The sequence below is a fragment of the Cetorhinus maximus genome, chromosome 28, assembly GCF_964194155.1.
Source record: "Cetorhinus maximus chromosome 28, sCetMax3.hap1.1, whole genome shotgun sequence".
Lineage (NCBI taxonomy): Eukaryota > Metazoa > Chordata > Chondrichthyes > Lamniformes > Cetorhinidae > Cetorhinus > Cetorhinus maximus.
The window spans coordinates 9,666,221-9,693,970 of record NC_135906.1 but is presented as its reverse complement, the minus strand read 5'-3'; the positions used below and the strand labels follow the sequence as shown (position 1 = coordinate 9,693,970).

Below are 27,750 nucleotides of genomic sequence, written 5' to 3'. Positions count from 1 at the left end.
TTTTAAATCATGCAACATTAATTTTCTTCCGAGGGAGTGAGTCTCTACATAACATTAATTTTTCAGGGCCAGGGAGGTTGTTCAGAATTAGCTACTACTTATCATGCCAATTTAAAATTCACTTACTCTTAAATGCACTGGCCTTAACTTTTTCAGTCATCTTCAGGGGAGAACTAATGGAGAACCCGAAGTACTCACCAATTCAGTGATTTCAATGCTGAATCTATCCTTTGGTATCTGACAGCAAAATCTGGATTTCCCTGTTTAACTGAGCATGTGTGGACACAAAACTTTGCTGTCAGATTTACCCTGTAATAACAGCAAGCGCTGATAGTCTGAATATTATTATTACAGCAAAATTCCTGCCATTGTATCCAAGACCCAAGCCAGCAACACATTGATTGTACGTACATACTGCAAGTATACGCATACACACTGCATGTATATGTAAATGGATACACATGCGCGCACATACGTATACACGTGAATACCCTGCATATGCATCTATACCTTGTTAGAATCATATCTTTCAAAACTATTTTTTTCTTTTAAAATATGGAAAGACGTTGCATTATCTGGACACTTGGATGCTGGCCTGGAGTTCTTTTTCTAAAAGTCATAAATTCACCTTGGAGCTGTTAACAAGCATGCCTTTTCGAAGAAATCACCTGACCAGGATGGTAGTTGAGGGAGAAGAGTTGTTTATTTGTTTTGAACTGCAATCACTTTAATTGATGGGGGGAAAACTGATAAATGCAATGGCCAGTGATTCACTGGAAATCACATGACAGAGACAAGCTATAAGTTTTGAACCTGTTGGCTTTGAACTCAGTCCTTTGAGGAATAAGCCGAAAAGGAAGGCTGCCCTAACTGGCTCTCTTGTTGCCTTGCCTGAAATTCCATGTGTGGTTATCAACCTGCAGCCAGAGAATCCTCATCTGAATATAACTTGTCTGTATATGGAAACCTGCAAAGCTGTGACAAGAATTGAAAAATTGATCCAGCTCTAAATTCTCCTCTGTGCCGAAGCTCCATTGGTGAGGACCTCTAGACATCTACTGGAACCACGAGGGAGCTCTAGATCGACAGCTGAGAATTCTATCCTTTATTTTATAAAGCCTATCCTCCAAAGCCCATCTCTGCAGGGACCCTATCTGTTTGTCCTTTGTGTGTGTGTGTGTGTGCTGGGGTATTTTTAAAGGGATACATAGTTTTACTTCCAGAGTACAATTGTTTGTTAACCAGTTCTTGCAATTTGTTTAAAAAAAGTTTGGTTTTATAATAAATCAATCATCCTGAGTTTATTGAAAGAAGCCTGGTTAAAGCCTCTTCTGTTCCGCATAACGTAGTGAAGGTAAACAATTGGCCATTTTGGTGAGTAAATTGAACATTTAAACTAATGTTGCAACCTGTGGAGTAGTGGGGCTAGATTAACTATACGTTTTTCCCATGCCGGTGGTAACAACATGAACATACTGCATATACCCACGCATGTATACAATTTAACCAAGCGCATGCACACACACACACACGCTTTTATCCAAGAAAGAAAGACCTACACTAAAATTGCACCTTTCACAACCAATGGATATTTCAAAGTGTTTTGCAGCAGGTGAAGTACTTCTGAGGTGTACTTACTGTTGAAATGCAGGAAACCCAGCAACCAATTTGCACACAGCAATATTTTTTATGATGTTGATTGAGGGATAAACATTGGCCAAGGTACTAAGGATAACGTCCCTGGTTGTCTTCAAAATAGTGCCTTTCGATCTTCTACATTCACAGAGGGCAGGCGGGGCCCCAATTTAGCATCTCATTGGAAAGATGGCAACTTTGAGAGCGCAGCAGTCCTTTAGTACCGCAGCTGACACATCTACCCACATTATACAAGGCCCAAATCGGCAGGACACTGCATGTATGCGCGCACATGTGTACACACGCACCCAACAGCCAAACTAGCACAGACACAGATCTAATTTTCATAGAATGGTAACAACACAGGAGGCCGTTCTGCCTGTTGTATCTGTGCTAGCTTTCTGCAAGAGTAACTCACCTAATCCCATTCCCCTGCTTTTTCCCCACAGCCCTGCATTTTTATTTCTTCAGATAATTGTCCGATTCTCTTTCAAATGCCTCGATTGAATCTGCCTCCACCACATTCTCAGGCAGTGCATTCCAGAGCCTAACCACTTGCTGGGTAAAAAAAAGTTTGTCTTCCACTTTCTTTTGCGTTGACCGCAGTGGGAGAGCAGAAGAGGTAGTTATTTCAATAACCCCTCTGTGAGAAAGAAAGGCACTTATCAGACATCCAGGATGTAAGTGGCTGTGTATTTGGAGTACACGAGTTCAGCAACGTTTGATGTGGCAGGAGCTCAGTGTTCAATAAAATCAGAATAAATTAAGTTCACAAAATAAGTCGGCCTGCCAAATTCATGGACCTTATAGGACAAATATAAGCCTTTGGCTTACCCCCCATTCTCTCTTTCTCTCTCTCTCTCCCACCCCCCCCCCCCCCCGCCCCCCTACCCCCCACCCCACTCTTGATTGGCTCTTGACTGATGGCTAATGAAGTGTAACGAATTTATGGGAGAAACACGTTTTCTTTCATGAACTCGATAGATGTGATAAGAATAATTGTGGTTTTAGCTGATACAGTGCTTGCATTTCTTTCCTGCGCAGGTGGTAAAGCTGAAACAGATCGAGCACACACTCAATGAAAAAAAGATTCTTCAGGCTGTCAGGTTCCCTTTTCTGGTGCGGCTAGTATTCTCATTCAAGGTGAGTGTTCACTGCTGCACGTGAGTTTACCTTGCGTTCCTAGATCTTATTTCATTTACGAAGTTTGAAAGCATGTGCAGGGAGCGGAATAAATTCCTCCAACAAACAGAACAGAAGAATTCCTGTTTCCTTCTGTAATTCTTGTTCGTCCTTTGAGGCGAAGGTGATCACGTTCATCATCTGCAGTGTTTGGTAGGGTTCTGGTGTGTATATAGGTGACAGCTAAGGCCAGTCTGCCCAGAAGGTTCTGCTGCAAATAGGGAGCAGATACTGGAGAAGTTTGAGATTTGGATGAGTTGCTGGCTCAGAATTTCCTCTGCTTGCTTGCTTCTCTCTCTTTCTGATATACTTTTGCTTTTGAAGGAGGCCGCACTGTTTCTTATTTGGTTGCGCCAGGTGCAGTGATCCTGGGTGAGCTTCTCCCAGGACAGGGAGGAGATTGCTGGGGCCTTGACAGAAATCTTTGTATCCTCACTAGCTACGGGTGAGGTCCCAGAGGACTGGAGAATGGCCAATGTTGTTCCATTGTTTAAGAAGGGTAGCAGGGATAAACCAGGAAATTACAGGCCGTCAGTGGTAGGGAATTTATTGGAGAAGATTCTTCGTGACAGGATTTACTACCATTTGGAAGCAAATGGGCGTATTAGTGAGAGGCAGCATGGTTTTGTGAAGGGGAGGTTGTGTCTCACTAACTTGATCGAGTTTTTCGAGGAAGTGACAAAGATGATCAACGATGGAAGGGCAGTGGATGTTATATACATGGATTTCAGTAAGGCCTTTGACAAGGTCCCTCATGGCAGACTGGTACAGAAGGTAAAGTTGCACGGGATCAGAGGTGAGCTGGCAAGATGGATACAGAATTGGCTTGGTCATAGAAGACAGAGGGTAGCAGTGGAAGGGTGCTTTTCTGAATGGAGAGCTGTGACTAGTGGTGTTCCGCAGGGATCAGTGCTGGGACCTTTGCTGTTTGTAGTAAACGTAAATGATTTGGAGGAAATTGTAACTGGGCTAATTAGTAAGTTTGCAGACGACACTAAGGTTGGAGGAGTTGCAGATAGTGAAGAGGATTGTCAAAGGATACAACGGGATATAGATCAGTTGGAGACTTGGGTGGAGAAATGGCAGATGGGGTTTAATCCGGACAAATGTGAGGTAATGCATTTTGGAAGGTCTAATACAGGTAGGAATTATACAGTAAATGGCAGAACCCTTAAGTGCATCAACAGGCAGAGGGATCTGGGTGTACAGGTCCACGGGTCACTGAAAGTGGCAACGCAGGTGGATAAGGTAGTCAGGAAGGCATATGGCATGCTTGCCTTTATCAGCAGGGGTATTGAGTATAAAAGCTGGGAAGTCATGCTGCAGCTGTATAGAACCTTAGTTAGGCCACACTTGGAATATTGCGTGCAATTCTGTTTGCCACATTACCAGAAGGATATGGAGACGTTGGAGAGGGTGCAGAGGAGGTTTACCAAGATGCTGCCTGGTCTGGAGGTTATTAGCTATGAGGAGAGGTTGGAGAAACTCGGATTGTTCTCACTAGAGCGACGGAGATTGAGGGGCGACTTGATAGAAGTTTACAAAATTATGAGTGGCATGGACAGAGTAGATAGTCAGAAGCTTTTTCCCAGGGTGGAAGAGTCAATTACTAGGGGACATAGATTTAAGGTGAGAGGAGAAAACTTTAGAGGAGATGTGCGGGGCAAGTTTTTTACGCAGAGGGTAGTGAGTGTCTGGAATTCGCTGCCAGAGGAGGTGGTGGAAGCAGGTACGATAATGGTGTTTAAGAGGCAGCTTGACAAATACATGAATAGGATGGGAATAGAGGGATACGGACCCCGGAAGTGCAAAATGTTTTAGTTTGACAGGCAATATGATCGGCGCGGGCTTGGAGGGCCGAAGGGCCTGTTCCTGTGCTGTACTTTTCTTTGTTCTTTGCTCTTTGACTCAAATTCGATATCAAAACTCCTAAGTGAAGCCTTTCGAATGTCCTTGTAGCGCTTCCTTCGACTGCTGTGACCACAACCCAGACTCAAGCTCTCCATGGAAGATTCGCTTTGGCAAGCAAGTGTCAGGGATTCTGGCTACATGACCAGCCCAGCTTGGTGTGAATGTTTGGTATGCCAGCTCGGGTGAACACCTCAGTGTCTGGCACTTGGTCCTGCCACCTGATCTTCAGAAGCTTCCGAAGTCAGCTCAGGGTAAAGTGGTTGAGTTTCTTGACATGACACTGGTATACAGTTCAAGTCTCAAAGGTATTGAGCAGAGTGGGAAGGACTGTTACTCTATAGGCTTTTGGTTTGGTAGGCAGACTTACTCCTCTTCATTCCAAGACTTGATGTTCAAAGTCTGCCGAAGGCTACATTTGCTTTGGCAATTCTTGCCTGTGTCTCATTCTCAATATTGACAGCTTGAGAGAGAGTGCTGTCGAGATAAGTGAACTTATCCACTCCTGACTGGTTCATAGACTGAAACCTTGGATTCGAAATAGGGCTTTCCTGGAGCAGGCTGGCACATTACTTCAGTTTTCTTTGTGCTGACCGTAAGGCCAAAGTTGTTGCATGCATTGGAGGGCAAGTCTGTGCTACCTTGCATGTCCAGCTCTGGTCTGGACATGCAAGGTAGTGCACAGTCATTGGCAAACAGGAAATCACAAAGTAAGTCCTTGGAGACCTTGGCCTTTGACTGTAGTCGTCTCAGATTGAGCAGCGTTCCATCTATACGATACCTGATCTCAATGTCAGGATCATCACCATGGAAGGCATCAGAGAACATGGTGAAGAAAAGTTTGTTGAAGAGGGTTGGAGCCAGCACACAGCCCTGTTTAACTCCATTAGTGACTGGGAACGGGTCAAAAGACTCATCCAGGACACGCGCGAGCATGGAACTGTCAGACTATTTGTTGAATTTCTCAGAGCCGCTGAATTTCTCCATTACCTTCTAAAGGCCTTCATGGCTGACTCTATCAAAGCCCTTGGTCAGGCCAGTAAACATGATGTTGAGATACATGGAGCTGCCTAACTGCAAACACCATATCAGCAGTTCCTTGACCTTTTCTGAAACCGCACTGACTCCCTGGCAGCAGATCCTGGTCAATATATTGCACTAAGCAGTTCAGAAGGATTCTGGCGGTGATAGAAAGGAGTGGGATTCCTCTTGCAAGATTGCTGAGTTCCTTTTGACTTTATAAGAGCTGTGCTGGCTATTGAAGATTCTCTTCACTTCTAACTTTCCTGTTGCAGATTATCTGTTCAGTAGGATCGTTCTCTTGGATTGGTTTGAAAGTTACACTTGACAGTAATATTTTGGCTTTAGAGGGAAGTTTTTTTTAACCAACTGATTGACCCATAGAAGAGACCTCCATAAGCCAATAAAATGAGGTGCTCAGCTCACACTGCCATGTTCACCAAGAGAACAGGTAACTTCTTCCCCGTGATGGCCCATGACAGACACTTTGGAAAACTTTAGCAATACAGAAGCATTCATTGAATCTTGCATCACAAGAGGACGGCCTGTGCCAGTTCTTTTAAAGAGCTATCCAATTAGCCCCACTCCCCAGATTTTCTTTCCCCAGACCCTTGCAAATTAATCCTTTGAGTGTTCCATCCTTTCAGTGCAGATAGTGCACCCCAAATCTTAACCCTCTATATGAAGAAATTTCTCTTCAATTTCCCCTGATGTTCTTTGACAATTAATTTAAATCTATGACCATTGGTTACCGACCCAGTTGCCAGAGGAGATAGATTCTCCCTATCTGCTCTATCAAAACCTCCCATAATTTTGAAACACTGTCAAATCAGCCATTAGCTTTCTCTGCTCTAAGGAGAACAAGCCTAGCTTGTCCAGTCTCTACACGAACTGAACTCCTTCACCCCTGGTATTACCTTGGCTACCTGAACTGAGTGTTTCCAGTATTTCATGTTTTCTGAGGGCACCCACAATCAAGACTTCGCCTCAATGTCTAGAGGACTGACATTCAGAGTTATATCTTTAAAGTACTTCCTTTCAGTCAAACTTCATTTTCCCCCAGGTAACATTTTTTTTTTGGACTGCAGTATCTACACCTATCTAACCAAATGGCTCATTAAAAACCCATCTCACAATTCGCCAAGACTGAGCTTATTGAGGTGGCTCAGACTGTCCCTTCATATATGCTGGATTCTTAATTTGGTCTCATTGTTTCCAGACTGTTTGGGGCCATCCCACCATAAGTGATGAGCCAGAGGTTATATGTGGGAATCCACAAGACAAGAGACAATCAGAAGTGCTGAAAAGGACATGTGGGTATCCTGCTTGGAAACTAAAGGAATAGGATGTAAAGTTGTGTTTGAGGCAAGGGCAGTAAAGAAAAGTGGGCAATGGTGTAGTGGTTTTACACAGAGCAGAAGAAGTTTGAATTTTGTCCATCAAATCTCTACTTCCCATAGACGGGAAGAGAAGTGGTTTTATAAATCTGATCAGCCAGTTAAAAAGGCTGAATGCTATTCATTGGAAATTTCAATCACCAGGATATTGACCAGGAAAGAATAGGTTAAAGAAGAATTCATGCTTTTCGAGGTGGGGAAAGATTACTTTGTTTGTTTACCAATCAGTGGATCTGATCTAATCCAGGTTTAATACATAAGTTAGAATAAAGGGAACATCAGTCCAAAAAGGAGCTTAGAACAAAAATTGGATTTGAGAAAGAGTAAACTTCAAAATAAAGATTAATTGTAACACTATAAGGGTTGGGAAATCTACAAGAGGCAACTGTGAAATATGCAAGAAATTTTAGTGAGGCTATCATCTAAATTAGTTCCATGAAAATCAGAACAGCAGAACCTTCTTGAACTGCTGTAGTCTCCATGTGATGAATGCTGTTAGGTAGGGAGTTCCAAAGCTTTGACCCAGCAAAGATGAAGGAACGGTGATGAAGGTTAGTATTAGGGATAGGCAGGTTGCATTCAAAATCTTCATGGAATCCAGTAGGCAAAGGACTAAATACATTATGGGCTGAATTTTTCCTGCGTCGGGCGGGTGGGCTGGGCGGGAGTGGGCAGGGGCAGTCACGGAGCAGACCGGCCCACGATCGGCTCCGCACCGCCATTTTAAACGGGTGGGCCAATTAAGGCCCGCCCAGCATAATACGCGAGCGGTAGCACGCTACCTGTGCAGGCGGGGTTGACTAAAAGACTGGACAAAGAGACAAAAGCTTTTAACAAAGCACATTGCCTGTTGGACGTATTGTTAAACAAGCACACATTATTGCTATACTCAATAATCACAACAGCTGATCTAATGTACTCATATTGCCACTTGGTAGGTGGGAACACTCAAATGAAGTGGGAATGGGGACGTGCTATTAGATCCACATGTCCATGGGCTAACATTTCAAATATCACTTTAATAGCATCTGTAGAGTTACCACTTTTATTAACCTTATCTTAAACATTACTGATTAAGGTTGTCAACCAAGTAAGTCCTAACTGTAGGTTTTTATGCGCCTCTTGTGCACCCTCAATTTCTGTCACTCTAACATTAATGACCATGTCTCCAGCTAGCTAGCCTGAAATTCTGGAATTCCTTCCCGATTTCTGCCTTTCTACCCCTCTGTCTTCCATTAAGACCCTCCTTATAACTATTCTTCATTGTCCAAGCTATTTGGTCGCCTGTCCTAATATCTCCTATGTAGCTCAATGTCAAATTGTGCCTGATACTCTCGTGAGGTGTCTTGCATACAAATGCAAGTGTTGTGTGCATAAATGGGGTTCCTAACAAAGTTATGGCAGCAAAACGGGAGAATATCTGAGGAAACTCGCTCTGATGTTTTAAAAAAAACCAATGACCAACCTAGCACAGTCATCCCACTACCATTTATCTACATGTGTGTGCAAACACAACTCTTGAGACCACCAAAAGGCCTTGGGCTCAACCATCTTGCACGACAGCCCTGTTCAACCCTTGCCCAATTCCACCTACAGATGACACTTTAGCAACATGTAATTTGGTAGTAATGTTTCCTATGCCCCTAGTGTGAGACTACATCTGACAGCTTGGAGTTTTTGAGTCTTCTGTTTTGCGGCTCCTATCTTAAACTTTTTTCCGTTAGTATGGAGCTAGCCCATCATTGTGGTGATTTATCAGCTTGTGTATAGTTGGGTGGGGTGGGGTGGGGAGTGTAGGAATTCCTCTGCTGTTTTTGTGCTTTGTTGGACTCGTTTTTATCTGCATTCTCTTCCTTTTTTTCAGGATAACACTAATTTGTATATGGTGATGGAATATATTCAAGGTGGAGAGATGTTTTCACATTTAAGGAGAAGTGGAAGATTCAGGTTAGTCTCTTAAAGCTGTAAAAAGTGATGCATTTGGCTGCGATTTGTGCTGAGCCTCACATCTAATTAAACACATCTAATTCGCATCATGACTGCATAAACAGTGTTGGAAGTGTGACCAAACACTTAGCCGGAAGACAGTAGCAAACAGTGATTGTTCTTTTCGTTCACAATATTTCACCATCTGTTTTAGCTGTGTTCTTCTGTCTTTGCTTTGCGATTGGGGTTAGAAGGTGACCTGTCACTTAATTGGTTCGTATTAATCTTTGCGCAGTCTTGTTTGACATCCCACTTTGCAGGTTGAAGCATGTATCACAAAGAGCCGAAGCCAGTACAAGACCAGAGCTATGATGTCTGTTCACTAATGTATTGATGGGGGAAAGGCATATTCTTTCATGGGGTGTGGGCTTCGCTGCCAAGGTCAATATTTATTTCCAGTAACCCTTGAGAAGGTGGTGGTGAGCCACAGCTTTGAACCGCTGCAGTCCATGTGGTGTAGGTACACCCACGGTGCTGTTAGGGAGAGAGTTCCAGGATTTTGACCCCATGACAGTGAAGGAACGGATATATAGTTCCAAATCAGGATGGTGTGTGACTTTGACGGGAACTTGCAGGCGGTGGTGTTCCCATGCATCTGCTGCTCTTGTCCTTTGCAATGGTAGAGGTTGTGGGTTTGGAAGGTGCTGTCGGAGGAGCCTTGGCGAGTGCCTGCTGCAGTGCATCTTGTAGATGGTACACACTGCTGCCACAGTGCTTCAGTCGTCGAGTGCGGGGTGACTGTTTTAGGTTCCATTGACTCAGGAAGACTTTAAAAATCTGAATATACTGTTTGAAGAAGAGCAGGGAATTTTCTCGGTGACCTGACCAATGCTACCAAAAATTAGATTAATGGGCGTACATCTCACTATTCTTTGTAGGACTTTGCTGGCATAAAAAATCTCCCACATTTGCCCACTTAACAATAGCTTTTGAACTATAAAAGTTAATTCACTGCGTGAAACACTTTGAGAAGCCTGAGGCTCTTTAACAGCACTTTGGGTGCTTTATTACATTAAAGGTGCTGAATAAATGCAAGCTGTTGTCTAACATGATACAGTGCTATATAAATGTAATTTTGTCTTTCTTTTCTTTTTAACTGTTTCTGTGCTTTCCTCCCACTTTAATTCTTGCTGTGTCCTGCCCCTGTATCTTCCTCCTTCTCTTTCCCTCTCCCCACTCCATTTCTTTGAATGGCTACCACTGTCTTTTCTTTCTTGTGCTGTTTGTACCCCAGTTTGTGTCCCATTCTTTTCCTCACTATCATTCTTTTCTTTCCCTCTCGTATGCCTCCCTTTGCCTCAGTGCAACCATTTCCACTGCTTTTCCTTTATTAATTTACCTAATATCTGTGTTACCCCAGCTAAAGCCCAAAGTAAGCAGCAATCTGGGAGTTAACAGATAGTGGGCTAGAAGCAGATGTGACCAAATGTTTTTGGTAGTTTTAAGTGCAAATGGCGCCTTCAGCTGGTGCAACACTGCAACTGCGAAAGCCAGAAGATCACAAGTTAACTGATAGGAGAGTTCTTTTGACAGGCGATGTGGTTAAATGCTAATGGGTGCATAAGAATAATATGGTCTTGTTGAAATGTTGGAAAGAGCAGGAAAGATCACTCTTGATAATCGTTATCTTCTTCAAGCTGAAACAAACCTGTCTTTAAGCAATTTTAGATGTTTGAGCGACTCTACCGTTGTTCATTTTTCCATAGTGTTGGTTCATATAGCTAATTCAGCTGCAAAGGAAGTGCTTCTGGCCAAAATAAAACCTCATTCCTGGAAGTGATGATGCTTGGGCACCAGTGTGCAGTCAATTTTGCATTTCATTCTGAAACTCCTCCACACTGAACAAGCTATTTGTTGCCTCACTGACCTCAAGACTGAATTTAATTGTGGTTTTCTTGTTTCCAGTGAACCTCACTCACGATTTTATGCAGCACAGATTGTCCTAGCGTTCGAATACCTCCATTCACTAGACCTCGTCTACAGAGACCTGAAGCCTGAAAATATACTGATTGACCAATATGGCTACATTCAGGTATGGGGGAATGCCACAGGAATGGCCTATACACTGCGCTGCACATCAGGTACCTACTTGCAGGCTACACCCTGAGAATGGGGTGTTTGCCATACTCCAGGAAAATCCCAGCTTTATGGGATGAAATGACTCCAAAATGGGGTTGGCACCGTAACATTGGGATGCAGGAGGAGCTATTCAGGGGGTGCCACAGATGAGGGCTGAATGCAAGGAGGTGAAATGCCTTGAATAAGAGTATGAGTCACATTGGATAAGTTGGTGGCAGTCGGGGGCGTGGGGGGGGAGAGGTGAAGGTGTGTGTGGAAGGTACAACAATGGAAAGAGTTCGGGGGGGAGTAGTGCTGCATGAGCAAAAACAGTATAGGATCCACCAGCACAATTTTGGGGGTGATTGAAAGATGTGGGTTTATAGCAACCCACATGCACTTTGGATCAATAAATGGATAGTGACAATGGAAGGGCTGCGTGTTTATTCCTCCGATTTGGACCTCCTTTTACTGTACAATTAGAGGGTGGGTCGGTGACCTCACTGAGGAGAAAATAAATCCTACTGTGGATTGAGGCAGAGTTATAAAAGATAAATATATTAGAGGTAATTCTGCTGCAGAAGACAACTGCTGAGTGCTGGTTTTACCATTGTCTCATAGCTCTGTATGAAGACCAGTCTCCCCTACCTGCAACTGTAAATTACACTTCCAGCTAATTTCCTGCAATAATTTCTGCTATATTTTCAGAGTGAGATGTGCTAACAGCATTAGCTATTACATTACTAAGGTACTACTCATTAATACTTACTACTCATTAACACTGAGAAACGCTAGCTCCCACTCTACATCCACCATATCCAACACAAAAAAAGATTGGAATGCAGAAAGGCCATTTTTCCCATCAAGCTCACTCCTTTCCACATCCCCAGGTTCCAATATGAATCAAGTAGATCTGTTCGCATCTCTATAATCCTCAAACCCCTTTCTTGACAATTTCCTTTTAAAGATATCAATTGATCAAGCATTAGCTCCTTTTCTTGATCATCTGTTAACACATCTACTATCCTTGAGAAGAAAGGGAGAAACTGTGTCAAGTATTTTAGCATTCTTCTCCAGCAATATTGAGTTCAGTCATCCGAGACTTGATAATTTATTTCTAGAATCATCTTTGTCATTCTTTTCCTGAACCCTTCCCGATGTATCAATATCCTTCTTTGAGGTAGGGCAACCAAACTGCATGCTGTAGTCAAAAATTGGACACCTGTAATCTATAAAACATCATTACCACTTGGGACTTGTATCTAATACAGTCTAGATGCACTCCTGTCCCCAATTTCCTTATTGGCAACTTAGTCATTTAACTGCCTACTTTGTGGGTCAAATCAATGGCCCACGTCCTTTATTCCCCCTCACAATCCTGCTGTATGTTGGGCTCAAGTCGGAAAGTACGCTAGTGTTTTGTAAACACTGGCTTGAATCCCATTCCTAGTCCACGATGTTGTGAGATTTGTATATTTATTCACTTCCACTGTTTGTTTTCCTACATAAATTATTGAATGTTAATTCTGGTTAAAACACATTTGTCTTAGTATCTGCTCCATTGGCCTTATCCCTTGGATGACTGTTGTCTCCTTTCTCTTGTTAATTGCCTGTGCACAAGGGTCACAAGAAACAAATCTAATTTTTGCTGCTACTAATACTTTTCTCCAAACTAGCACCCCTAAATTCCTATCTGTCAGCTTAGTAGTAACGGTGGGACCAAATAGTACCCATGCATGGTAAACAACCACACCCGGAAGCAGCTGCTCCTGACAATTCACCCAGTTCTCACTTGTGCCTCAAAACACCATATCCTTGCATTGTCTTAGTTAACGTGCTAAACCTAGTGAGAGTAGCCAAGGAGTAATATTCAAACGCTTTGTCAATTCCAGACCTCTGAAAGTGAAACAAAACTCTGCTCTGGAGGGCAAGTGGTATTGTCACTGGGCTGATAATCCAAAGACCCAGGCTCTGGGGACCTGTTGGAATCCCACCACGACAGATGGTGGAATTTTAATTCAATAAAAATCTGATGACCTAATGAAACCATTGTTGATTGTCATTAACAACACATCTGGTTCTCTAATCCCCTTCAGGGAAGGAAATCTGCCATCCTCACCTGGCCTGGCCTACATGTGACTCCAGATCCACAGTAATGTGGTTGACTCTTAAATGCCCTCTGAAATGGCCGAACAAGCCACTCAGTTGTACCAAACTGCTAAAAAGTCAGTAAAAAGATGCTGGATCCTAGTCACCGGTTTGTTGGGACTTATGGATCCTGGTTGCACGCTTGTTGTGGGATGACCGAGTTGGTACAATAGACAGAGTTGATCAGCAGACGCTTCTTAGGTGGAACAGCACCTGTTTTTTTACAAACGCACTCAGTAGCTACACTTGTGTGCTTTCACATCTAACCCTATCTCCATACTTCTGTCTACTAACTACAGACTACTGACTACTGAAGTAGCCCGCACTACTCCTCTGTTGGTTACATAAGATCATACGATCTTCCTTTATAACATCCTTCTTAAAAATATACTATTCATTACATAAAACCATAATAATAACCATATAAATTCAGTCTTTATGGGGGCTTCCTTATGCGTGTAGAACGTCTCAGCTCTACAGCTTCAGATGTTCTGTCAGGAACTTCGTCTTCTGAAGTTGTCTGAACATCAGGTTCTTTGGCGGGCACCTGCAAATCTGTTTCTTAAACTCTTGCAGGTACAACAGACACACCTGACACATCTATACTAGGTTGAGTTCTCTCAACAGGAAACGTTGGCCCGGCCGTGAACACTGGCAGAATCATTTCTTGGTGATTTGTTTCTCTCTTCCTCAGATGATCCACATGTTTCTGTATGACTCGGTCTTCCACCTTCACACGGTTAGATAGAGGTCCAGTCACTGCACTTATTTCACCTGATAACCACTTTGATCCTTCTCCAAAGTTCTTCATATATACCATCTCTCCTGTGGTAAACTTCCTGTCACAACTATGCCAATCATGTCTAGTTTTCTGGCTTCCCTGACTCCTTTCCTCCTTTCTACCATTCCCCCCCCTAAATTCAGCATTATTAAGCTCAACCTCGTCCTAATACGGCGTTTCATCAATAATTCTGCAGCCGTGACACATGTTGTTGTGTGACGGGTGGTCCTATAATGAAAAAGAAAGTGTGCTAGCTTGGTTGCTATGGAGTCTCCAGTTAACTTTTTCATGGCTGACTTGAACGTTTGAACTGCTCTTTCAGCCAGTCCATTTGAGGAAGGGTGGTACAATGAAGTTTTTACATGAGTGATACCGTTGAGGCTGATAAAGCGTTGAAACTCAGCACTCATAAATGCCATGCCATTATCAGATACGACTACCTCTGGTAGTCCGTGAATGGCAAAACTTTGACAAGCTTCTCAATTGTAGCAGAAGACATTGGTGACTTCACCTCATATATGTCCATCCATTTTGAGTGGGCATCCACAATGAGCAGAAACATTGACTTTGTGGGACCTTTCATGAGAATAATGTGTAACCGCACCCATGGCGTTCCTGGCCACCCCCAAGGGTGTAACGGAGCTGTTGAAGGTAACTTTTGCAATTGCTGACACTGCACACAATTCTTCACCAACCTTTAAATTATTCCTCTTTGCCAGTTTGTTGGATCCTAGTCACCAGTTTGTTGGGACTTATGGATCCTGGTTGCACGTTTGTTGCGGGATGGCCAAGTTGATACTATAGACAGAGTTGATCCGCAGACACTTCTTAGGTGGACACATTCTGTTTATTTGCAAAGGTACTCAGCAGCTACACTTGGATGCTTTCACATATATCCCTATCTCCATACTTCTGACTACTAACTACAAACCATTGACTACTGAAGTCGCCCACGCTACTCCTGTATTGGCTACATAAGATCATATGATCTTCCTTTATAACATCCTTCTTAAAAATATACTACACATTACATAAAACCATAATTACCACAAAAGGAATGAAACTAGACAGACTACCCGGCATTGACCTAGGCACCGGAGATGACAATGGCAAACCCAGCCCAATTGCCCCTGTAAAGCCCTCCTTAACTAGCATCTGGGGGCTTGTGCCAAAATTGGGAGAGCTGTCTCACAGAATAGTCCAGCAACAGCCTGACATAGCCATACTCATGGAATCATACCTTACAGATCATGTCCCAGAAACCACCATCCCCGGGTATGTCTTTCGCACCAGCAGCACAGACCCAGCAGAGGTGGCGGCACGGTGGTATACGGTTGGGAGGGAGTTTCCCTGACATCGAGTGCGGCCATCACCAAGAATGGCTCAGTAGCACCACCACAGACTGAGCTGGCTGAATTCTAAAGGACATAGCTACTTGACTGGGTCTGCAGCAGGTGGTGGTGGAACTAATAAGAGGCAAAAACCTCTTCCTCACCATCTTTCCATGCATCTGTCCATGACAGTATCGGTAGGAGTGACCACCACACAGTCCTTGTGGAGACAAAGTCCTGTCTTCACATTGAGGATACCCTCCATCATGTTGTATGGCACTACCGCCATGCTAAATGGGATAGATTTCTAGAAACTCAAGACTGGGTCTCCATGAGGCGCTGTGGACCATTAGCAGCAGCAGAATTGTACTCAACCACAATCTGTAGCCTCATGGCCTGGCATATCCTCCACTCTACCATTACCACAAAGCCAGGGGATCAACCCTGCATGCCAGGAGCAGCGCCAGGCATACCTAAAAATGAGGTGTCAACCTGGTGAAACTACAACACAGGACTACTTGCATTTCAAACAGCATAAGCAGCAAGTGACACAGAGCTAAGCGATTCCACAACCAACGGATCAGATCAAAGTTCTGCAGTCCTGCCACATCTAGTCATGAATGGTGGTAGATAATGAAACAACTCACTGGAGGAGGAGGCTCCACAAATATCCCCATCCTCAATGATGGGGGAGCCCAGTGCATCAGTGCAAAAGATAAGGCTGAAGCATTTGTAACAATCTTCAGCCAGAAGTCAATGACCCATCTATGCCTCCTCTGCAAGCCCCCAGCGTCACAGATGCCAGTTTTCAGTCAATTTGATTCACTCCACATGATATCACAGAATGACACAGAATCACAGTGCAGAAGAGGCCCTTCGGCCCATCGAGTCTGCACCGACACGTGAGAAACACCTGACCTACGTACCTAATCCCATTTACCAGCACTTGGCCCATAGCCTTGAATGTTATGACGTGCCAAGTGCTCATCCAGGTACTTTTTAAAGGATGTGAGGCAACCCGCCTCCACCACCCTCCCAGGCAGTGCATTCCAGGCCGTCACCACCCTCTGGGTAAAAAAGCTTTTCCTCACATCCCCCCCCAAACCTCCTGCCCCTCACCTTGAACTTATGCCCCCTTGTAACAACCCAAGTCTATCCAACCTCTCTTCATAACTTAAATGTTTCACCCCAGGCAACATCCTGGTGAATCTCCTCTGCACCCCCTCCAATGCAATCACATCCTTCCTATAATGTGGCGACCAGAACTGCACACAGTACTCCAGCTGTGGCCTCACCAAGGTTCTATACAACTCCAGCATGACATCCCTACTTTTGTAATCTATGCTTCGATTGATAAAGGCAAGTGTCCCTTTTTCACCACCCCACTAACATGCCCCTCCGCTTTCAGAGATCTATGGACACACATGCCAAAGTCCCTTTGTTCTTCAGAACTTCCTAGTGTCATGCCGTTCATTGAATACTTCCTTGTCAAATTACTCCTGCCAAAGTGTTACGAAACAGCTAAAGGCACTGGATACTGCAAAGGCTTTGGGCCCTGACAGTTTTCCGGCAGTAATACTGAGGACTTGTGCTCCAGAACTTGCCTGCCCCTAACCAAGCTGATCTAGTACAGCTACAATACTGGCATCTACCTGGGCAATGTTAAAAATTTTCCAGGTATGTCCTGTACACACAAAGCAGGACAAATCCAACCCACCCCATCAGTCTACTCTCGATCATTAGTAAAGTGATGGAAGGGGTCATCAACGGTGCTATCCAGTGGAACTTGCTTTGCAATAACCTGCTCACTGATGTTCAGTTCGGGTTCTACCAGGGTCACTCAGCTCCTGACCTCATTACAGCTTTGGTTCAAAGATGGGCAAAAGAGCAGAACTCCAGAGGTGAGGCGAGAGTTACTGCCCTTGACTTCAAGGCTGCATCTGATCAAGTGTAGCATCAGGTGGGGAGAAAACTCCACTGGTTGGAGTCATACCTAGCATAAAGGATGATGGTTGCGGTTGTTGGGGGTCAATCATCTCAGTTCCAGGACATCATTGCAGGAGTTCCTCAGGGTAGTGTCCTCAGCCCAACCATCTTCAGTTGCTTCATCAGTGACCTTCCATCATAAGGTCAGAAGTGGGGATGTTCGCTGATGGTTGCACAACGTTCAGCGCCATTCGCAACTCCTCAGATACTGAAGCAGTCCATGTCCAGCAAGACCTGGACAATATCCATGCTTGAGCTAACAAGTGGCAAGTAACATTTGTGCCACACAAGTGCCAGGTAATGATCATCTCCATAACGAGAGAATCCAACCATCGCCCTTTGACATTTGTAGCATTTCCATTGCTGTATCCCCCACTACCAACATCCTGGGAGTTACCATTGACTAGAAACTGAACTGGACTAGCCATATAAATACTGTGGCTATAAGAGCAGGTCAGAGGCTAGGAATCCTCCAGTGAGTAACTAACTCACCTCCTGACTCCCCAAAGCCTGTCCACCATCTACATGGCATTGGTCAGGAGTGTGATGGAATACTCTCCACTTGCCTGGATGAGTGCAGCTCCCACAACACTCAAGAAGCTTGACACCATCCAGGACAAAGCAGCCCGCTTGATTGGCGCCCCTTCCACCCTTTGTGTTTACGCTGTTCACCTACCATTTGGGGAGATGGGTGGGAGGACTCACCATTAATCAAATTTGTCAATTGCAGAAAATTGTGCCTATGTGAAAAATGTAAGGAACCTTAATGGCAAGAAAGGGATTTGAACAAAAGAAATAGATGTGGCTATGGAGAAGCAGATGGGAATTTAATGTGGATTTAAGGTAACATGTTGAACAGGAAATGTGAACTTTGTACAGAATAAAGGGGTCAGATCCTGTGTTGAGTGCGTGGTTGAAATTTTGAGGATAAATACGTCAAACCCGACAGGGCTCCATAGTCCTCTTGAAGAGGAGATCCCATTAAGGCAAAGTACTGCAGGTGCTGGAAATCCGAAATAAAAACAGAAAATGCTGGAAATACTCAGCTGCTCCGGCAGCAGCTGTGGAGAGAGAAACAGAGTTAATGTTTCAAGTCCAATATGACTTTTCTTCGGAATTCCGTATTGGACTGAAAACATTAAATCTGTTTCCCTCTCCACAGATGCTGCCAGACCAGTCCAGCACTTTGTTTTTATTTAAGACTCAAGGATCTAGCCTATACAGACTGATTCTTCAAGCAATAATAAAAATTTGATTACGGTGATTAAAAAAAGGGGAGAAAAACACGTACAACTGCTCTAAAGTGTTTCTCTGAGATTGATTCAAAATCTGATTCATCTCTAGGTGACAGATTTTGGCTTTGCCAAGAGGGTAAAGGGTAGAACCTGGACGCTGTGTGGGACTCCAGAATACCTGGCTCCTGAGATCATCCTCAGCAAGGTAAGGAGCAGCCATTTTCTCCCTACAAACTGCAGCACCTTCCAACTCTTTCCAGCTCATCAGTAACTTACCCCATGACAACCTAGTGTCAACATTTTCTCTCTCATTTTCTTCGTTTCTTGGATATTCAGTGCTTTTAATACGTCACCAACATACCACTGGTAAACCCCAAAATTTTCCTTTAAAAGCAGCGAATTCAATATTGTGCTGACATGTTAGGCACATAAGGCACTCAGTTAGATTTTAATTACAATCTCATTGTTTACAAGTCTAGAGATCCAATTGTTGCTTCACTATGGACTGATAGTATACATATCTGTAACAACAGTTCTACAGATAATTACCTACAGTAACTTTGTTAGATATATTGGGAGGAGTGGGGGGATAATTACAAAATTCTAGTTACGTGGTATATTAACCTTCTATTATTTTAAATAAGTTGAACCTAATAGACAAGTTTTCTAACGAAAGTCTATGTGGATATTGGGTGGACACACATGCCTTGGGGACCAGCAATGTCTAAAAGTTCATTTAGACACCAAGATTAAATTAATTGTTCCATTCTGATTGTTGAGATAGCAAAACTGAATGGGAAATGTTGACATCACTTTCAAGGGATAAATGTTGATGAAAAACATGACGACATTCTGACATCAAGAACTGCATACCCTTTGCAGGAATTGTAGAATGCTTGTTATTTTTCCATTGCATTTCACATGGGAGTCAAGATCAAGGGTCATCTTCAGATGTTATGGGGTTTGGGGGCCAAGAATTATTGGACCAAGATGTGCAAAGATAATTTGGTCCGTATTTTTGTTTTTATTATATATTTCCTTGATAAATTCCTGTGTAAACATTTATAAATGAAACTGTCTATGTAGATTTGTCACACTGTAATTACACCTCCAGTACTGGTACTGCAATGCCTCCACTAGGTTGTCATTTTTATTGACTCCCTAAAAGTGTTAACTCATTACTTGGGAAATGCATAGGCCCTAGCCTCCCTCATGTGCCACTTATTCATTTGTGCACATGACCGACACCAAGATATCCTCAATTGTGGTCACCGTGAGCCCAGTCCTATACTCAATTGATGCCCATACCTGCACTCTTCCAGCAAGGATTGTTAGCCAGCAGCTATCTTAGCAACTCTGGCTGTCCTGCCCCAAACTAACCCATCAAAGCCAGTTATAAACCCCCAATTACTGGTCTAGCTGAAATCAGCTAATTTGGCCGAGATGGGGATTGAATCTATTTTACTGATCCATGTCTCTTCTTCCTTCAGGGCTATAACAAAGCTGTGGATTGGTGGGCATTAGGGGTCCTAATCTATGAAATGTCTGCTGGGTATCCTCCATTTTTTGCAGACCAGCCTATTCAGATTTATGAAAAAATAGTCTCTGGGAAGGTAAGCAGCATGTTTCAGGAAACATGGTTGTTCTGACCTGTGCAATGAAAATAAGGAAAGATTTGAATTTATACAGCACCTCATCACATCACATTCAAGAGTTACTTTGAAATATTAGTCACTGTTTTGTGAGCAAATCACAGGATCCTACAAAGAGCAATAAGCTGACAAGGTAATCTGTTTTTAGTGGAGGAATGTTGGCCAGAACTCTGGCAGAACTCCGTGCTTTTTTTTGAGTAGTATCTTGTGATCCTTAACACCCACCTAAACCACTGGGAGACGAAGAGGAGCTACTTGGCTTAATGTCTCTGAGGTACAATGCTCAACTTGTTCAGCACCACAGTGGACAATGTACTCCAGCCCTGGAATGAAACTTCTAACTGGAGAATGCTACCTCTGAACCACATTGTCACTGCTTTTGATAAGGACTTTGACTAATCAAGAATCATACCCTAATTATAGATGAAATGAAAGGAAAGAGGATAGTAATATTAGATTCTCATGATGTGGGAAAATGTGTGCCTTGGAACATAGGAAATAGGAGCAGGAGTAGGCCAAACAGATCATGGCTGATCAGCTACCTCTACGCTGTTCCCCACCGCACCCCCCCCCCAATCCCTTGATGCCATTAGTATCCAGAAATCTGTCAATTTCTGTCTTGAACATGCTGAATGACTGAGCTTCCACAGCCCTCTGGGGTAGAGATTTCCAAAGATTCACCGCCCTCTGAGTGAAGAAATTCCTCCTCATCTCAATCTTAAATGGCCTGCCCCTTTATTCTGAGAAATTGGTGACCACTATGATGAAGTGTCATTTTGGGCATGCCACTTTTCTGATGAGACATTAAACTAATGACCTTCTTGTGGATGTAAAAGATTCCATGGTGTTATTTGAAGACCAGAGCAGCTGTCCGGGTCTCCTGGCCAACTTTTATACTTTAACCGTAAACCTTAATAAAAAAAAAATCAATTTAACTGATCGTTAATTTCATTGCTGTTTGTGGAGCCATGCTGTGTGCAAAGTAGTTGATGCATTTCTAGTTACTACACTTCAAAGCTACATCATTGGCTGTGAAGCACTTTGGGATATTTTCTAGATCATAGAATGGCTAAATGTGAAAGGCACTATATAAATGCAGGTTTATTCTTCTTTATGCAATTTGTTGGAAGAAATGGACGCCGAGACAAACACATTTTAATCTACCCACAGAGTTTGCTCTGACTACCCGATGTCACCTACTAACCGACAGAAGCCCATTATCCTGCATGGTAATTTTTTGCCATCCATGAGGGAAAAGATAGGTTAAGTCTTGGTCCAGGCACATGTCCGGATGAAACGAGTTCTGCTTACGTACCTTTGTATCATTGTATCACGTACTTTGATAGCTTCTTGCTATCTGTGTTATGAGTGTTGAGTGCTGAATTCCTTAGTGGGACACAAGCTTCAAAATGCTTATTCCTGGGGTCTGAGCAATATGAGTATGAGCATCGCCCTCTTACCTTTCGCAGCTGGTCTGATTGAATGAAAGTGTCCTATCTTTTACTTGAATGCAATAGGTTGGAATCCTTGCTCAAAGATGTGATAGGAAAACTTCTAGAAACTGAAAATATAATACCATAGTCAGCACAGATTTCAAAAAAGATCATGTTTAACTAACCTTTTTGAACAGTTTGAAGAAGTAACAGAAAGGGTAGATAACGATAATGCAGTAGACATAATATATTTAGAATTCCAAAAGGCCTTTGATAAGGTACCTTATAGGCAACTCATGACTAAGGTCAGAAATGTGGACACAGGAGACAAGTAACAGAATGGATGGCAACCTGGCTATAAAACAGAAAACAGAGCTGTGGCTAAAGGTAGTTAATTAGACTGCTAAAGCTGAGAAATAGTGTTCCACAGGGATTGGTCCTAGGACCACAGCTATTCACCATCTACATTAATGATTTGGACTTAGGAATTGGAAGTACAAATTCAAAATTTGTGGATGACACCAAATTTGGGGGGTGGGGGTTGGTGAATTGGGTGAATTTGGAGAACTACAGCAAAATATAGGAAGGCATTAATAAACTTATAGGATTGGTGAGTCATTGGCAAATGAACATCAATGTGGATAAGTATAAGGTGATATATTCTGGTAGGACGAATAGGGAGGCCGCATGCTTCTTTAAAAAAAAAATCCTTTGCCCACATCATAAAGTCATTGTGGCACAGAAAGAGGCTGTTCAGCCCATCGGGTCCATGCTGTATCTCCTAACCTGGGTGTCCTACCCCGGCAGTGGCCATGGCATTGGATCATCAATCTCCCCAAAATTATAAGTGACAATCTGGTTGAAAAGTAAATACCCACACAGTTACTCTTGTGCGCTGCCTCTGGGCCTTCAGGGTGCTCTAAGGTGAGGTATGGAACTGCGATGCACTGATGCAGCACCCTGTCCAAATAGCTAGAGTTTAATGCTCACACTAAAGACTATAATTTGTGACCCCCAACCACAATGAGGTTCCCCCTCCCCCCACCCCAACCCCAGTCCACCACAAACAAGTATCAAAGTCGCCCCATGTAGTACTCAGTTTTCTATCCATTGAACTCACAGTAAATCACTGCGTGTGCCAAATCAGAAAATCTGCCCTTAATATAATTTCCGTGTCCCCCTCCTCTCTGCATTTTGCCGAGCACCTAATGTTACATGAATCTGAGTCATGCCCACGTAACAGATTAACATTTCTTTTTCAGGTGCGGTTTCCATCTCATTTCAGTTCAGACCTAAAAGACCTGCTTCGGAACCTGTTGCAGGTTGATCTGACCAAACGGTTTGGTAATCTTAGAAACGGTGTCGGTGACATCAAGAACCATAAGTGGTTTGCCAACACAGACTGGATCTCCATCTACAAAAGAAAGGTACCTTAGCCAGTCAGGACCTGTTTCTCAGAGAGTGGGATATCCGGGGATAGTGCCTTGTGCAGCTGTTTACTATGACAGGGTGGTGTATTCCAGCAGAGACTTCAAACTACATCACTTATTTGTGACGAGTTCAGTCACACAAATGTTGTCGAGATCTCTCCTACTCACAATCTGTTTTCCTCTCTATATACTGTTGGCTGTCTACTCATTACTCTTAGCCTCTTTTCTCTGCATAGATATGCACACAAGCATTCTGTTTGTGGTTAGACGGGCATCTAATGCATGTGGAAACCTGCTCCCATGGTTCCAAAATAGACGGGGGTTTCCGTTTACCTGACAAAGTGCATTCTCTCCCCATACACACCCACTCTGTTTACCTAACTCAACCTGCATTGGGTTCTTGCTTCAGTGAAGTAAGTCCCAATGTAAACTCCTTTACACGCAAAATGCAGGGATGCATGGTTACTACTGGAAATTTCCATTGTCATATTTGTCCTACAGATTAGCTTCAATTAGCCAGAGGCATCCAATGTTACACTTACACTCTCTGACTGAAGGACTAATGCTTTATTTTATACAGTCCTGCTCAAGCTAAGAAAAGGGTGTTACAATATGTTTTTGTATTGAAATTAATGTTTATATCCAGGGCTGTAATCTTAAGGTTCTTATGATAAAAGAGTGTGTGGCATGTCACACATGGATTTTGGGGTGCATCTAGTGGCAAGGTGGCCCAGTCAAGTTGTTACAGCTAATGTGCAATGTCAGAGCATAGAACAATAGCCATATGTTTTTTTCATTCATTCATGGAATGTGGGCGTCACTGACTAGACCAGCATTTTTTGCCCATCTCTAATTGACCTCGAGAAACTGAGTGGCTTCCTAGGCCATTTCAAAGTCAATCACATTGCTGTGGATCTGGAATCACATGTAGGCCAGATTTCCTTCCCCTAAAGGACATTAGTGAACCAGATGGGTTTTTACGACAATCAACAATGGTTTCATGGTCATAATTAGACTTTTAGTTCAGTTCTAATTCCACCATCTGCCATGATGGGATTCGAACGCGGGTCCCCAGAGCATTACCCTGGGCTCTGGATTACTAGTCCAGTGACAATATCACTAAGCCACTGCCTCCCCATTACATTGTACTGGCTGTGATATGTTTTGGTGGGGAGGGAGGCTTAGTTCAATGCGCGTATTTCGGGTGTCAGATGAGGACCATTTGCTGTGACTTATCGCACTCTAATTACAGTGGAGAGTCGCGGTGAACAGCTTTCGGTATATGTGTGCCGTAATAACTCCATGACTGCAATTCAATTTAAATTAGTTTCTGTTCCTTTCCTCAGGAGGAACCTCCTTTTAAACCCAAGATGAGAGGCCCTGGGGACACCAGTAACTTTGACGACTATGAAGAGGAGGCAATCCGCATATCTCTCACAGAGAAATATTCTAAGGAATTTGCTGAGTTCTAGAGAATGAAATGAGACGAAGCTGTAAAATGACTGGGAAACTTGATACTCGGCCGGAAAGGAAAGGAGGCACTGTTTGGATGGGAGCCCAAACTGTTGTATTTACTGAAAACTTGTGTTAAGTCTGTGCATTCCACCAGGTGGAGTCCTATCTTGCCGTGACTTAGAAGGGCCTGGCCCACTTTCCCTTATATGGACTGCTCCTGCGAATCCTGAGGTTTTCCAGATAGTCACTACTCCCAATGACACACTAAACTTCTCTTTTTTGCCGCCTTCCAATAAGCATTTGTATCTCATTGTGTCTGAATGTTATATATGTTCTGTGTTTTAAAAGATATTTTACTTATACATTAAAGCCCTTTAGTTTTTCTTTTTTAAAATGTATTTCCGAGTGAAGGGACTACTTTTCCATATCAGATCTGACCGCAGAGTCGCTAAATTGTAAGCTTGATCTTCTTCCAAACCAGTTTCACTCATTTCGTGCAACTTCAGAGCTGGCCTGGACAGGAGTATTGTTAAGTGTGCACCATCTCTGGAGTTGATTCCTCTACACACTCACTCATGTCTGGTAAATGATGAGTTTCTGTATTTAACACTTTTAGGGTCTCACATTTAAGCAACAGATAATTGTGTGGGTGATGTAGCAATATAGCATCAGCCACAGTGCGTACGTGGCTTTCACATTTCTTCAACCTCGAGATTGAAGTGCTTGCTTTATTATAGATTCTGTAAGTCTCCTGGTGGAGGTAAAAGACCCCCATGACACTATTTTAACAAAGAGAGGGGAGTTCTCCTCAGAGTCCTGGCCACTGTTTATTCTTCAGCCAATCTCACTGAACAGATTGTCTGGTCATTATTACATTGTTGTTTATGGGAGCTTGCTATGAACAAATTGGCTGCTGTGCTTCCTACATTGCAACAGTTGACTACACTTTTTTAAAAAAAAAGTTCTGCATTGCTGCAGAGCACTTAGGGACTTCCTGAAGTTGTGTAAGAAGCTATAGAAATTATAAGAGGGTAGAATGAGCAAATTCGCATCCAACTACCAGACCCGAGCAGCAAAAAGCCATATGGCCGATCAAAACTTACTCCTTCCCTCTCCCTCCTATCTCATTGCCAAGACATTGTTTCTGTCGGTGTTCAGGTTCATGGGCCCAAACGCAGAGGAGAATTGGCTGTCCCATGCAGATCTCACCTTCAGTAGAGTGGTACACTAAAGGTATAAATGAGAAATGGGCAGCTGTAAAGATGCAATCTGGCAGGAACAGTAGGTAAAAAAAACCCTCTATCTGAAGTTAAATATTAGAACAGGTCATGAATCTGCACATACAAATAGGTGGGTGGAATTCTTACTGAATGTTGATGGCCCCTTCTGCTGTTATTTGAGCTTCATCCTATGGCATATCGTCCTATGATTCTAGAGCATCATTCCTTTTGCATTAAAAGCTAGGTAATCAAACTGTCACAAAACTCTCAGTTCCTCAGCAGACAAGGAAAATGGTTAAAAGTTGTCCGTTCTGCATTGTTAAACACAAGGTTTTCCATGCCTTGGAAAGTCAGACTTTTGTAAAAGTCCACGTGCTTCAATCTGCTGGCTTTACATCTGTTTTGTGGGCAGCTCATGTTGGCCTCTAGTTTGTGTCTCCTCCAAGATGCACAAGAATGCTCACAATGTCTGTTGCACTATCTTCATATCTTCTTATAATATATATAAGTATCATTATATTGTGTTTCGGAAGCATCATATTACTTCCAAAGGTGTAATTTGTTCGAACTCCGAGGGAAAGCTGGACACGACTGTTGCATCTCAAAGAAGGTTAACATGGCAACAAGTCTCAGGTGTATCGAGTACCATGATACAGGAACGTTTTTCCAGTTCTGAAACAGGGAGAACTCACTGGTGCAAATATGGGGGTAACCAACCGAGGATATGTTGGTTAGGCTTCTATGAACTATACCGCAAGAGACATTGTGTTTGGAAATGCGGACTTCAGCTTTCACTAATGTAGCTGCTACCACATGAGATATGTTTTTGGTTCTCTGTCTCGGGGCAGTACAGGAATCGGCACTTAAAGGAGAAAATTGGATGTGCGTGCAACTATTGAGAATATTGACAATATTCACAAACGTGGCTGCATTGAGAGTATTACCAGGGATAAAACTGAGGGAATATAAAAGAGTTGATTTTCTTGCACAATCAGATCACCCCAAGAAGGGCTTCTGATGAAAGATCATCAACCTGAAGAGTTAACTCTCCACAGATGCTGCCAGACCTGCTAAGTATTTCCAGGGTTTCCTGTTTTTTTTTATTTCAGATTTACAGCATCCGTAATAGTTTGCTATTGCACCCCAAGTCTGTGCTTCTCTGAAGTCCCAGCTCTCTTATCCTATCTTGATGGCTAAAATTCTTCAATCCAGTAATGTTCCTCTGAACCCTTTCCAAAGCCTCAGTATCACCCACTATGAAAGGAGACTAAAACTGGACATGGTATTCTAACTGAGGCCAAAACAAGGCCCTACAAAATAGTAGACATTGTCTTATAGTCAAGTGTTCTCAATACACCCTTGTACCCTACTCGCTCTAGGTATTGCTCATGTACCTTTAGAAATCAATGTACTGATTGCTCAGATCTATCTCCCTCCATGGGCTGTGGCACTTTTCCCTGAAGGATTGTATATATGTTCAGCAGTCACTCTGCCCGCGTGCCTAACACTGCATTAGGTTAAATATAATTTGTCAGTCATGAGCCCGATTGCCCTAGAGTATCCAGATCTGCTTGTAGATTAGTATTTCTGCTAACCCAATGATCTTTTGTAAACTGTCCATGATCATCCGTCAATCCGGTCTTGACGGCGCTGCAGCTCTTCACATTACTGAGAAAAGCTTTCCCCATCACTTCCACAGTTGTCTCTAATCCTCTTTTCCATTTGCCTTTCGTCTGATCCAAGAGCAGCCTCAGTTTCCTTTAGCCTTTTACTTGCATTTATCTGGCACCTTTCACAAGATCAGAGCATTCCAAAGTGCTTAACAGCCAATGGAGTACTTTTGACATGTAATCACTGTTATAGTGTAGTAACCAATTTACCAACAGCAAGCTC

At 43.1% G+C, this 27,750-nt stretch overlaps 1 protein-coding gene across 4 annotated transcripts in view; it reads left to right on the top strand.

The window, feature by feature from the left end:
- Positions 1 to 25,035, top strand: part of LOC144668809 (cAMP-dependent protein kinase catalytic subunit alpha-like) — a 162,219-nt gene extending 137,184 nt beyond the window's left edge. For all 4 annotated transcript variants that reach the window (XM_078531181.1, XM_078531180.1, XM_078531182.1 and 1 more), the window contains exons 4-10: positions 2,680 to 2,778; positions 9,007 to 9,089; positions 11,034 to 11,160; positions 18,777 to 18,872; positions 20,158 to 20,280; positions 23,015 to 23,179; positions 24,529 to 25,035. In XM_078531181.1, the coding sequence (XP_078387307.1) occupies positions 2,680 to 2,778; positions 9,007 to 9,089; positions 11,034 to 11,160; positions 18,777 to 18,872; positions 20,158 to 20,280; positions 23,015 to 23,179; positions 24,529 to 24,654 (819 nt within the window). In that variant the 3' untranslated portion in view covers positions 24,655 to 25,035. The remainder of the gene's footprint in view (positions 1 to 2,679; positions 2,779 to 9,006; positions 9,090 to 11,033; positions 11,161 to 18,776; positions 18,873 to 20,157; positions 20,281 to 23,014; positions 23,180 to 24,528) is intronic.
- The last annotated feature ends 2,715 nt before the right edge of the window (positions 25,036 to 27,750 follow it).